Source organism: Oncorhynchus mykiss, chromosome 9 (assembly GCF_013265735.2).
Source record: "Oncorhynchus mykiss isolate Arlee chromosome 9, USDA_OmykA_1.1, whole genome shotgun sequence".
NCBI lineage: Eukaryota > Metazoa > Chordata > Actinopteri > Salmoniformes > Salmonidae > Oncorhynchus > Oncorhynchus mykiss.
In genome coordinates this window covers 24,270,114-24,283,299 of record NC_048573.1, presented here as the reverse complement: position 1 = coordinate 24,283,299, position 13,186 = coordinate 24,270,114, and the positions used below count along the sequence as shown (strand labels likewise).

Genomic DNA, 13,186 nt, shown 5'->3' with positions numbered 1-13,186 from the left:
GGGACAAGTCTCTGAATGTCCTTGAGTGGCCCAGCCAGAGCCCAGACCCGATCAAACATCTCTGGAGAGACCTGACAATAGCTGTGCAGTGATGCTCCCCATCCAACCTGACAGAGCTTGAGAGGATCTACAGAGAAGAATGGGAGAAACTCTCCAAATACAGGTGTACCAAGCTTGTAGCGTCATACCCAAGAAGACTCAAGGTTGTAATCGCTGCCAAAGGTGCTTCAACAAAGTACTGAGTAAAGGGTGTGAATACTTATGTAAATGTGATATTTCATATTTTTGCAAACAGTTCTAAACATTTGTTTTTGCTTTGTCATAATGGGGTATTGTGTGTAGATTGATGAGGGAAAAAAACTATTGAATCAATTTTAGAATAAGGCTGTAACGTAACATAATGTGGAAAAAGTCAAGGGGTCTGAATACTTTTCAAATGCACTGTATGTTTATGCATTTTATAATATGTGCCCAGTTACATGATCGTAGGCAGAAGTCAGCATATTGTACTTGACAGGATAGCTATTTGAAAGTTCAAAATCATGTGACTTAAGGACAAACTCACATCTAGAAGCCTACCAGACAAGCTAAATGCATTTTATGCTTGCTTTGAGGCATGAAATACTGAAGCATGCATGAGAGCTCCAGCTGTTCTGGACAACTGTGTGATCACGCTCTCCGTAGCCGATGTGAGCAAGACCTTTAAACAGGTCAACATTTACAAAGCCGTGGAAGGATTACCAGGATATGCACTCAAAGCATGCATGGACCAACTGGCAAGTGTCTTCACTGACATTTTCAACCTCTCCCTGGCCGAGTCTGTAATACCTATATGTTTTAAACAGACCACTATAGTCCCTGTGCCCATAATAGCAAAAGTAACCTGCCTAAGTGATTACTGCCCTGTAGCACTCACGTCGGTAGCCATGAAATGCTTTGAAAGGTTGGTCATGGCTCCCATCAACACCATCATGCCAGAAACCCTAGACCCACTCCAATTCGCATACCAACCCAACAGATCCACAGATGACGCGATCTCAATCACACTCCACACTGCCCTTTTCCACCTGGACAAAATAAACACCTACGTGAGAATGCTGTTCATTGACTACAGATCAGCGTTCAACACCATAGTGCCCACAAAGCTCATCACTAAGCTAAGGATCCTGGGACTAAACACCTCCCTCTGCAACTGAATCCTGGACATCCTGATGGGCCGCTCCCCAGGTGGTAAGGGTAGGCAACAACACATCTGCAACAACACTGGGGCCCCTCAGGGGTGCGTGCTTAATCCCCTCTGCACTCCCTGTTCATCCATCATTGAGTTTGCTGACGACACAACAATGGTTGTCCTGATTACTGACAACGATGAGACAGCCTATAGGGAGGAGGTCAGTGACAACAACCTTTCAATGTGAGCAAGACATAGGAGCTGATCGTGGACTGGCTGAACACGCCTCCATTAACATTGACGGGACAGAAGTGGAATGGTTCGAGAGTTTCAAGTTCCTTGTTGTCAACCTCACCAACAAACTATCATGGTCCAAACACACCAAGACAGTTGTGAAGAGGGCACGACAACACCTCTTCCCCCTTTTGAGACTGAAAAGATTTGGCATGGGTCCCCAGATCCTCAAAAAGTTCTACAGCTGCACCAGCGAGAGCATCCTGACCGGTTGCATTACCGCCTGGTATGGCAACTGTTCAGCATCTGACGGAACGGCGCCACAGAGGTACTGGGCCGTACGCACTACCATCACTGGGGCCAAGCTTCCTGACATCCAGGACCCACAGTTGAAGTCGGAAGTTTACATAAACTTATGTTGGAGTCATTAAAACTCGTTTTTCAACCACTCCACAAATGTCTTGTTAACAAACTATAGTTTGGGCAAGTCGGTTAGGACATCTACTTTGTGCATGACACAAGTCACTTTTCCAACTATTGCTTACAGACAGATTATTTCACATTTAATTCACTGTATCACAATTCCAGTGGGTCAGAAGTTTACATACACTAAGTTGACTGTGCCTTTAAACAGCTTGGAACATTCCAGAAAATTGCATGGCTTTAGAAGCTTCTGACACAGGCTAATTGACATAATTTGTGTCAATTGGAGGTGTACCTGTGGATGTATTTCAAGGCCTAACTTCAAACTCAGTGCCTCTTTGCTTGACATCATGGGAAAATAAAAAGAAATCAGCCAAGACCTCAGAGAAAAAATGGTAGACCTCCACAAGCCTGGTTCATCCTTGGGAGCAATTTGCAAACGGCTGAAGGAACCACGTTCATCTGTACAAACAATAGTACCAAGTATAAACACAATGGGACCACGCAGCCGGCATACCGCTCAGGAAAGAGACGCGTTCTGTCTCCTAGAGGTGAACGTACTTTGGTGAGAAAAGTGCAAATCAACCCCAGAATAACAGCAAAGGACCTTGTGAAGATGCTGGAGGAAAAGTACAAAAGTATCTATATCCACAGTAAAATGAGTCCATTATCGACATAACCTGAAAGGCCGCTCAGCAAGGAAGAAGCCACTGCTCCAAAACCGCCATAAAAAAGCCAGACTATGGTTTGCAACTGCACATGGGGACAAAGATCGTACTTTTTGGAGAAATGTCCTCTGGTCTGGTGAAGGAAAAATAAAACTGTTTGGCCATAATGACCATCGTTATGTTTTGAAGGAAAAGGCGGAGGCTTGCAAGCTGAAGAACACCATCCCAACCGTGAAGCACGGGGGTGGCAGCATCATGTTGTGGGGGTGCTTTGCTGCAGGGGGGACTGGTGCACTTCACACAATAGATGGCATCATGAGGGCGGAAAATTATGTGGATATATTGAATCAGCATCTCAAGACATCAGTCAGGAAGTTAAAGCTTGGTCACAAATGTGTCTTCCAAATGGACAATGACCCCAAGCATACTTCCAAAGTTGTGGCAAAATGGCTTATGGACAACAAAGTCAAGGTATTGGAGTGGCCATCACAATGCCCTGACCTCAATCCTACAGAAAATGTGTGGGCAGAACTGAAAAAGCGTGTGTGAGCAAGGAGGCCTACAAACCTAATTCAGTTACACCAGCCCTGTCAGGAGGAATGAGCCAAAATTCACCCAACTTATTGTGGGAAGCTTGCGGAGGCTACCCGACACGTTTGACACAAGGTAAACGAGGCAATGCTACCAAAATCTCATTGAGTGTATGTAAACTTCTGACCCACTGGGAATGTGATGAAGAAAATAAAAGCTAAAATAAAGTGTTGATCCTAACTGACCTTAGACAGGGAATTTTTTATGGGAGTAAATGTCAAGAATTGTGAAAAACTGAGTTTAAATGTATTTGGCTAAGGTGTATGTAAACTTCCGACAACAACTGTATATACTAGGCGGTGTCAGAGGAAGGCCCAACAAATTGTCAAGACTCCAGTCACCCAAGTCATAGACTGTTCTCTCTGCTACCACACGGCAAATGGTACCGGAGTGCCAAGTCTAGGACCAAAAGGCCCCTTAACAGCTTCTACCCCCAAGCCAGAAGACTACTGAACAACTAAACTAATCAAATGGCCACCCGGACTATTTACATTGATTACTCCCCCCTTTTGTTTTCATACTGCTGCTACTCGCTGTTTATTATCTATGCATAGTCACTACTTCTTGAACTGCATTGTTGGTTAAGGGCTTGTAAGTAAGCATTTCACGTTAAGGTTGTATTTGGCGCATGTGACAAATACAATTTGATTTGATTTGAATTGAATTAGGCTTCATTGAAAACCTTTTATCATGGGCCAAAATTCTTGATGTATTACTAATTGGCATGGCGCGTCGACCAACCTCGTCCCCAATTATCTCTTAAAGTAACTGTCCAGTGAAATTCTCACTTTTAAAAGGTAATATTCTGTTGTTGACTCATCCTATGCACGTATTTATGGCCGGAGCCTAAATTGGAGAAGAAACACCTCAAACTTGTATCTCAAACAGACTGTTTCAAACATGATGTCATGTTGGCCTATTGGCTGAGCTGGCCAATCAGCGGTCTACTCGAATGAATATTTTGAATGACTGGTATACGCCCACACCATTCTGTTGTTGGGGCACGCTTACAACATTCAAACACAGGAAATCTGCTTTTTAAACAACTTAATTACAATTTTTTGTATGGGAAACTATTTCACTCAAATGTTTATTAATTATAGGTCATATTTCATAGAAATCTTGAAACACTGGACAGTTACTTTTTAAATAGTGAAAAGCTCTTCCTGTGTCTCAACTCTTCCTGTTCGGTGCTCCTTTTTCTGTTTAACCTCTCACTTCCTGGTTCAACTCCCAATAGATAATAATAATAATTTATTCAACTTTTATAGCACTATTCATTAAATAAAGGCATTTCAAAGTGATGTCTAGCAACAACAACAGCAAAAAAACAAGCAATTCAATAACAACATCCTGAATCATCGTGGTCAAGAGACTGAACGCTGAGAAAATTCATGGATGATTGTCATTTTATACAGGTGAAGGAATAGGAGCAAAACTTTCACAAACATTGAGCTAATAAACAGCTTCATGGTTAGTTGAATCCAGTTCCATTTCTTTGTTTGTTGTCCCTGCAGGGAGGAGAGTGAGAGTGTGTTGACACTGAAAGGGCTGACCCCCACCGGCATGCTGCCCAGTGGAGTACTGTCTGGAGGCAAGGAGAAGCTCCAGAATGGTACGCACCACAACACACACCCTGGACCTCCATGCCTAGCCCACAACACCCCTCACACTCCCCAGGCCACCGTGTTCCGCCCCCATCAATACACACTTATACAAATATTTAATTAGCAATGCATCTACCTCAAAGACAAGCAGATACCTGATACTTATTTCACTATTTTTTTTTCTCTCAGGGCATTTTCTCTTAAACCCGGTATATTTCTTTACGACTTTTATGTCATAGAACACAGTTGCAGCAGTGGGAAATACAATGTAACTGTAATCTGTAGTCAATATAAGCATTACTGCAGCAAGGTTAACCTAGAATAAGCTCATATCTAAGTACTGCAAAGCGTGGCCCCTTTCTCTGATGTTGGTTTTAGATAATACCGTCATAAAATGTTAGAAGTTTTTCGCCATTGTCTCTTTTAATGCTGTCTTGCTTTCCTTACCCCCCCCCCCCCTCCCCCCTCCACCTTCCTCTCTGAAATCTACTGGTTATATCTCAAATATTGTCTCTGTCTTCTTCTTTCTCCTCTTTCCCTAGAAACCACAGGTATAATCTGTTGTGCAAGTATTGTGTCAGCAGTGTTTTGTGAGAATATTGTAGAATTCACCCTCCCATGTTGAATTCCAAACACTCCCAAAAACAGTCTGACGATCGATCGATCTCCTTTACGTGACAGACTAGCATTATAAGATGCTTTTCCACAGGGAAGACATTTCTTCCAAAGATGACAAGTGGAATTGAATAATCTACCGACGGAATCAGGCTATAACATAGACCATTTAGAATTTGAATTTATTTTAAATAGAACAAAATCATGTCCTTTGACAAATTTTAAGTGATTTTTAAGATGTCAGGGAAGGCTAGGTACCGAGTAAGATGCAAAGGATGAATTGGAATTGACATAAACAACCGTGTATGAAAGGGGATACATATTATCTACCTTGTCACCCACAAACAAGGCAGAAATCCAAAGAACTTCATTCTCCTCTCTTTGGTTCTCTTGGTCAGTTTAAGTCTCCTCTATCAGTTGTTTTAGGCCTACAGTGAGTTTAAGTCATGTTTTCGATCCTCTACTGCTCTGAACCATCGACATCTATTTCTGGGTTCACTTCTCCCGAAGTTTACCACAGAAATGCTACATGTTTGCCTTATAAACAGTAGTCTATAACTCTATCTCTCTCACACACACACACACACACACACACACACACACACACACACACACACACACACACACACACACACACACACACACACACAAACCACACATTGTTGATTCCGACTGCATAGGGGCAACCATGTACAGTAGTTCCCAGTGATGCCAAAGCCATCCAATGGAGATGCAGTAGCGAGGAGGAGCCATGTTGGGAGGCAGAGTGACGTTCAAAGAGATTTTCTGTCGCAGCATTGGTAGAATCACAGCTCGCCATAGGCTCTTATTGTTCAGACAGTCTCCAATGTGCTTCTACCGTAATGTTGTGCAATCCATCAACCACTTGGTTTCTTTTGGACCTCCTTATAGCTTTCCTGTGTGTGTACGTTGCTCTTGTGCATTATGTATCGTACCTCCATAGCCACATCGACCTGTTCAAGTTGTAGAGCTGTAGCCGCTAAGTATCATTTGCAGGCCCAACCGAGCCCATTTCTTTTTCTCTGTGTGCACCACCTGAGTACAGAGTAATTTCCGTATTTCTGTTGATAAGTGTTTGATGATGAGTATTGCTATAGAACAGAAGGATTTGTACGGTAAGTGGTAAGTGCATTAAAATATTCCCACGGTGTGTTTCTTAAAGGTGCATCTGCTCTTTCGGCGGTTCGTGTCAAAAGACGCGGCTGCGCTACAGTTCATGATAGTTTGTAGCCTATGTTTCCCGAGAACATTCTTCTTTTCTTTTATCTGAGCTCGGTTGTTCAGCTGCAGCCGCATTTATGACTTTGGCAGAGTTGTTTCTGTTCTCACTCACACGTCCATATGTACTGTAGCCTAACTCCTGTTAAACACCGATCATATGTCACCCCCCCCCAACCCTGCTCCAGTGTGTAGTTTGTTGAGTGAGGATACATCAGACAGATATTCACATTCACCCCTTTGATAATCATCAACCCTCTCCAGTCCTACATGTCACGGCATCCCCCTCCCCGACATCCATTTTCTATAGCCGTCCCGCACCGCTTCTGGTCCCTTTGTCAAACACGGGTGCCGTTTTTACCAAGCTCAAAATACCAGCGCACCACACATTTGTGTACAATGGGTATTTGACTGGCTCCATTCCGTCTGTCACTTTTTTGGTTAACTACCCCCTTCCTTCTTTGCCTGTCTTAACACACCCGCTTGATCCCTGCTCCTCCTCCCATGAGTGTCCTCTGTCCGAAAAACACAGAGAGTTTTTTTGTTTTTAACATTGTTGTCTTTGCATTGGCTCTCTCTTTTTGCTGCTCATTGACCGGTTCCTGGGAAAAAAACAAATGAATTCCTCGCTGGTCACCCTTCTTCTCATTCGTTTTGCAACCCCCGTCTTCTTCTCTTCAGCTACTATTGAGGCTATTGAGGCAGACGAAGGTAACTAGGCCGGCGGCCCTCTCTGTTGCTTCTTACCGCAATAGACAGGGGCCCCCGCCTGCTGCGTTTTCATCCATCTCGCCGTAGCTTGTGTACAGAGTGTGTTGGGTGTTTGAGCTAACAAATTGTGGCATAATAATTACCCCCCCCCCCCCAAAAAAAGAGGGGGGGGGTACAGAAAAGCCACACTTGTTTCAAAGGGGAACAAAGATCATATCACTGTTGAACAAAGATCATACTAGGCAGATAGCATTAAATGCATTACTTTTCTTTTCACCTGCTAGGATATAGCCACCCTCCCCTCCCTCCCACCGACAAGGTTTTCAGCTTAGTCTGTATGTACATTGTTTTGCAGTATCCCCTCCACTAAGCTGTGTCCACTCATACGTTTGTCTGAAAAACAACAGCACTCAGCAGGATATTATGTCACACCTGTGACTTCATACAACGCCCCATGCCCCTACACCAACTCATCCACCCACTCAGTCTTTCTATGAAAGACCGATCTGATTGTCCCCCTTTGAAACAACTAATACAGTTGTGCTTTGTCTTTGCACTAATATACGTGAGATAGAAACAAATCAGAACTAAATTTGCTTTTCCAACAGAGGCTTTGAAAGCCAAATTGGGCTCCAACTCCAAAAAGAAAATGGGCAAACAAAGCCGCGCAACAAAGAACAAGCTTAACTACGCACTAAATAGCGATTTGCTAGCTAGCTGCTATTTAAGTTGGAATTGTTCAGCGACTCCTCATAAGCGCCCCCTAGAGGATGACGTGCATCAGTGACGAGACTCTTTTAGCTTGTTTTACCATGTGGTTCCTCTGTGGCCCTGCTGTGTCCTGTTCTCTTTGTTGAGCTGCTAATAACCTGTGTCTGACCTGTACTATGCAGCAACACAAACTGCAAGACCCATCAGCCCCCTCTCTCCACACCCATAATTTAATAATATCGCTAATTCCTCCCAAATTTTTCTGATCCAGAAAAAGGATATCCTGAAAATGTAACTGCTGACTACCATTATAGCCCCCTTGTCCCTTAGTAATTTGCTGCATGTTCTGAGCAGGCTTAACAAGTGGTTAGCAACAAGTACCTTTTGTAGTAGTGTCTATGCATGTGAGCGTAGTCTCACTGTTGTAGTACTTTTTCTGTGGTATACTGTATGTTTCAGTGTATGTGGGCCCCACTCTCTATTTTCCATTCATTTTTCTCTTTTCCATTTCCTTGGTCCTTTTGTTTTGTTTGTGTAGTACAGTGGTGGGGTGGTCTGGTCCTGGGGGTCCTCAGGTGTTTTCAATTGTGCCTTTTTGAAATATGCAGTCAAGTATCTTCAGGTTTATTTTTTGATAGAGCATCAGTTGCAAAATGTTGTTTTTACAGTTTCTTTTTCTTTTTTTTACACTATTTACTTTCACGTTCACTTTCACACTGAATAATTTGCACATGTATTTTCCCCAAAATGCTTAATTTCATCTCATAATTGACTTACATACACTACTGGTCAAAAGTTTTCGAACACCTACTCATTCAAGGGTTTTTCTTTATTTTTGCTATATTCTACACTGTAGAATAATAGTGAAGACATCAAAACTATGAAATAACACATATGGAATCATGTAGTAACCAAAAAAGTGTTAAACAAATCAAAATATATTTTATATTTGACATTCATTAAATAGCCACCTTATGCCTTGTTGACAGCTTTGCACACTCTTGGCATTATCTCAACCAGCTTCTTAAGGTAGTCACCTGGAATGCATTTCAATTAACAGGTGTGCCTTCTTAAAAGTTAATGTGTTGTATGTATTTGCTTTTTAATGTGTTTGAGCCTATCAGTTGTGTTGTGACAAGGTGGATGGGGGAGGGTACACAGAAGATAGCCCTATTTGGTAAAAGACCAAATCCATATTATGGCAAGAACAGCTCAAATAAGCAAAGGGAAAACGACAGTCCATCATTACTTTAACACATGAAGGTCAGTCAATATGGAACATTTCAAGAACGTTGAAAGTTTCTTCAAGTGCAGTCGCAAAAACCATCAAGTGCTATGATGAAACTGGCTCTCATGAGGACCGCCACAGGAATGGACAACCCAGAGTTACCTCTGCTGCAGAAGATAAGTTCATTTAGAGTTACCAGCCTCAGAAATTGCAGCCCAAATAAATGGTTCGCAGAGTTCAAGTAACAGACACATCTCAACATCAACTTTCAGAGGAGACTGTGAATCTCATGGTTGAATTGCTGCAAGGAAACCACTACTAAAGGACACCAATAAGGGGAAGAGACTTGCTTGGGCCAAGAAACACGAGCAAGGGGCATTAGACCGGTGGAAATTTGTCCTTTGGTTTGGTCCAAATTTGAGATTTTTGGTTCCAACCGACGTATCTTTGTGAGACGCGGTGTGGGTGAACAGATGATCTCCAAATGTGTATTTCCCACCGTAAAGCATGGAGGAAAAAGTGTTATGGTGTGGGGCTGCTTTGCTGGTGACACTGTCTGTCATTGTATTTAGAATTCAAGGCACACTTAAGCAGCTTGGCTACCACAGCTTTCTGCAGCGATACGCCATCCCATCTGGTTTGCGCTTAGTGGGACTATCCTTTGTTTTTCAACAGGACCATGACCCAACACACCTCCAGGCTGTATAAGGGCTATTTGACCAAGAAGTAGAGTGATGGAGCGCTGCATCAGATGACCTGGCCTCCACAATCCCCCGACCTCAACCAAATTGAGATGGTTTGGGATGAGTTGGACTGCAGAGTGAAGGAAAAGCAGCCAACAAGTGCTTGGCATATGTGGGAACTCCTTCAAGACTGTTGGACAAGCATTCCAGGTGAAGCTGGTTGAGAGAATGCCAAGAGTGTGCAAAGCTGTCATCAAGGCAAAGGGTGGCTATTTGAATAGTCTTAAATATAAAATATATTTTGATTTGTTTAACACTTTTTTTGGTCACTACATGATTCCATGTGTTATTTTATAGTTTGATGTCTTCATTATTATTCTACAATGTAGAAAATAGTAAAAATAAAGAAAAACCCTTGAATGAGTAGGTGTTCTAAAACCTTTGGCCAGTAGTGTACATACTTTTCTGCTTGTGAGTTAATTATGTGATATATCAGCAGTGTTTTTACTTTTGTAAATATTTCCTGGTACAATGGAAACCTATTTACCTCCAGCACCAGACATACCCTCTTCAGTAGGTTTATGTTCAGTAGGATTATGTAATCCATTTGTCTTTCGGGTTATATAATTACGATAATATGGTAATTGGTGTTGATATTGTGTTGTAATTTACTCTGACGAATTGTTCATATTGAATCATTATACTTCTCTAATATCTTCAAAAAGCAGAATGAACACTACATGGGGTGGCTTATACCTATGATATTACAAGATGAGAATAAAAATAGATAGAATTGATCATTTAAGTGTTCAAAATGTCTCTGCGTGAAGAAGTTAAGTTATATACAAACTTATAAATACACGCACCCAACTTGTATTCTTACTGTGGTTGTTTCTAGGAAAACACTAAGCAGATGAAATGCACATTGGCGTGATACTATTGAGAGAAGCATAGTATAGAAATATATTTTTCTCACAAATAACTATATTGTTAAAATGTCGATGCTGTGGTTTCTGTGGGTTGGTCTACTAAGCCTCTGCTATGCTAACAACCATCAAGGGATTTTTCCATTCAGTGCAATGGTTTATATAGTCAACCATTTCAGACAAATGGATTTTTATTCGTTGTATGGAATTCATTATTTTGTCATCACATGACTTGATTGCTATCACAATTAATTATTGACTCTGAACAAAAACCAAAGGCAAACCAAACACACTGATGTGTGTTTGTGCTTCTGAACCAGAAATAAGTCACCTTATTAAATATTGTACATGTCTTTTCTACTTCTCTCCTCTAAATCACCCATTCCCTCCATTTTCCCCTCTCCATCCCTCCATCCTCCAGCCATCAAGGGCTTCTCGCCCCAGCACAAAATCACCAGCTTTGCGGAGGCCAAGGGCCTGGACCGCATCAACGAGCGGATGCCCCCGAGGCGGGACGGCCTCCCCTCAGACGCCAGCCTCAACTCCCTCAACAAGGCTCTGTCCTCGGAGACCAATGGCACAGACGCCAAGGACAGCAGCAACATCCAGTGAAGGGGCACGCTCCACCACGGCTGGTGGTGGCAGTCTGTGGCGACCAGGGTGGGTCGAACTACGGAAAGTTATTGCTCGTTCACTTTTTCAGGCCCTTGGCCTCCTCGAAGCTGGTGATGACGTGCTTGATTCTGAGATGAGAGAGGGAGAGAGAGAGCGAGAGAGAGAGAGAGAGAGAGAGCGAGCGAGAGAGAGAGAGAGAGAGAGAGAGAGAGAGAGAGAGAGAGAGAGAGAGAGAGAGAGAGAGAGAATTTATGAAAGCCCCTAGCTCATTTTACTGCAGGGCCCTCCAACCCTGTTCCTGAAAAGCTACCCTCCTGTAGATTTTCGCTCCAACCCCAATTGTAACTACTCTAACCTGATTCAGCTTATCAACCAGCTAATTATTAGAATCAGGTACGCTTGATTAGGGTTGCAGTGAAAACCTACAGGACGGTTGCTCTCCAGGAACAGGGTTGGAGAGCCCGGTTTTACTGGATATGGAAATTTTGTGTAACTTCTTACTAACTATTGTACGTTTACAAAATACAGCACTAAAAAGGGCAAAACATTAAAAAAAACATGTTTTTAACATATAAGGGTGTACAAATTAAGTAAGGACTATTTATTAATAACTTTTTTTGCTACTCTTATAAAATAGCTCTGAAATAAATTAGGCAGTCTTAAAAAGAATGTTGCAACATTGTTTAAATGCCCCAAAAATTTAAAGTTTTATGGTTTTGTACAGATTATGCTTACCTCAGGTTCATTTGGTGTGTGCTTTTGACCCAGATTTCTGGAAAATGGCAAATTATTACCTTGGTGATGAATACCTATTTTTTGGGGAGTTTCATAACTGGAATTTACATTTATATATTATTTGCAAATATGTTTTTGTTGTTTTTTGGGAATATAGATTTTATTGTGGCTTGCTGGGATTCTGTGAGTGTTCATTTTTCTCTTTTTAAAGTATTGCGAACAAAGTAAACATAAAGAACCTATATTGTGTAAAAAAAAAAACAATCAACTGAAAGTGTCTGCCTATGCATGTTTTATAAAATGAAACAAAGGAATGAATAAATGAATTGAATGCCTTGGCTACGGAGACCTGTTTTTAAATGTAGTGCGCTTAGTGAATATATACTGGAAACGTATATCGGCATTCATTAAATTAACACCATGATAATGCTTTATATGCCTTCAACTTATTTTATAATTGAAACATTTAACTATCTGAGATGGAAAAGGAATCATATTTTTAACATGCACTTGTAAGTGCACACAGTCAGATTTAGCATGTTTGACCATTCTTGTGAGGTTTGTGGTTACATGTGGAACTCAAAATGCATGATAACTGTTAGTGCCATATAACGGGTTAGAAATGTTTGTTCTGTTTTGTAAACGTGCCACAGAAAGTGTAATTTAATTACTATTATTAATAATGTTATTGTTATTATTTGGAACTCTGCTTTGTATATCAGTTACAGGTTTGTTACTGCTTAATACTTTAAGATAAAACAAAAAAAACTTTTTTTTTAAAAAACTGCTTAAGTGCCCAAGTAATTCACTACACGACATAAAGCCTTGCTTTTGTAATTTAACTTCAAACCAGTTGGCAGATGAAGCATGCACTCAACTATGAAAAAGTATTTTATATTACTGTTCAATAAAAAATGTGCATGTATTTCAACTTAAATGAAACTGTTTATTTGTGTGTGGTATATTCCTATTCTCAGATTTCAAGTCAATGTAAACATAAAAAATAAAAAATGTATTACATCCTGAATA

The 13,186-nt window shown here is 41.4% G+C and overlaps 1 protein-coding gene across 6 annotated transcripts in view; it reads left to right on the top strand.

The window, feature by feature from the left end:
• Positions 1–13,186, top strand: part of LOC110531778 (serine/threonine-protein phosphatase 2B catalytic subunit alpha isoform) — a 97,517-nt gene extending 84,331 nt beyond the window's left edge. For 2 of the 6 annotated variants that reach the window (XM_021615188.2, XM_021615186.2), the window contains 4 exons: positions 4,605–4,702; positions 5,237–5,245; positions 7,230–7,259; positions 11,229–13,186. In XM_021615188.2, coding sequence (XP_021470863.1) covers positions 4,605–4,702; positions 5,237–5,245; positions 7,230–7,259; positions 11,229–11,419 — 328 coding nt within the window. In that variant the 3' untranslated portion in view covers positions 11,420–13,186. The remainder of the gene's footprint in view (positions 1–4,604; positions 4,703–5,236; positions 5,246–7,229; positions 7,260–11,228) is intronic. The other 4 variants (XM_021615190.2, XM_021615187.2, XM_021615192.2 and 1 more) reach the window with 2 other exon arrangements.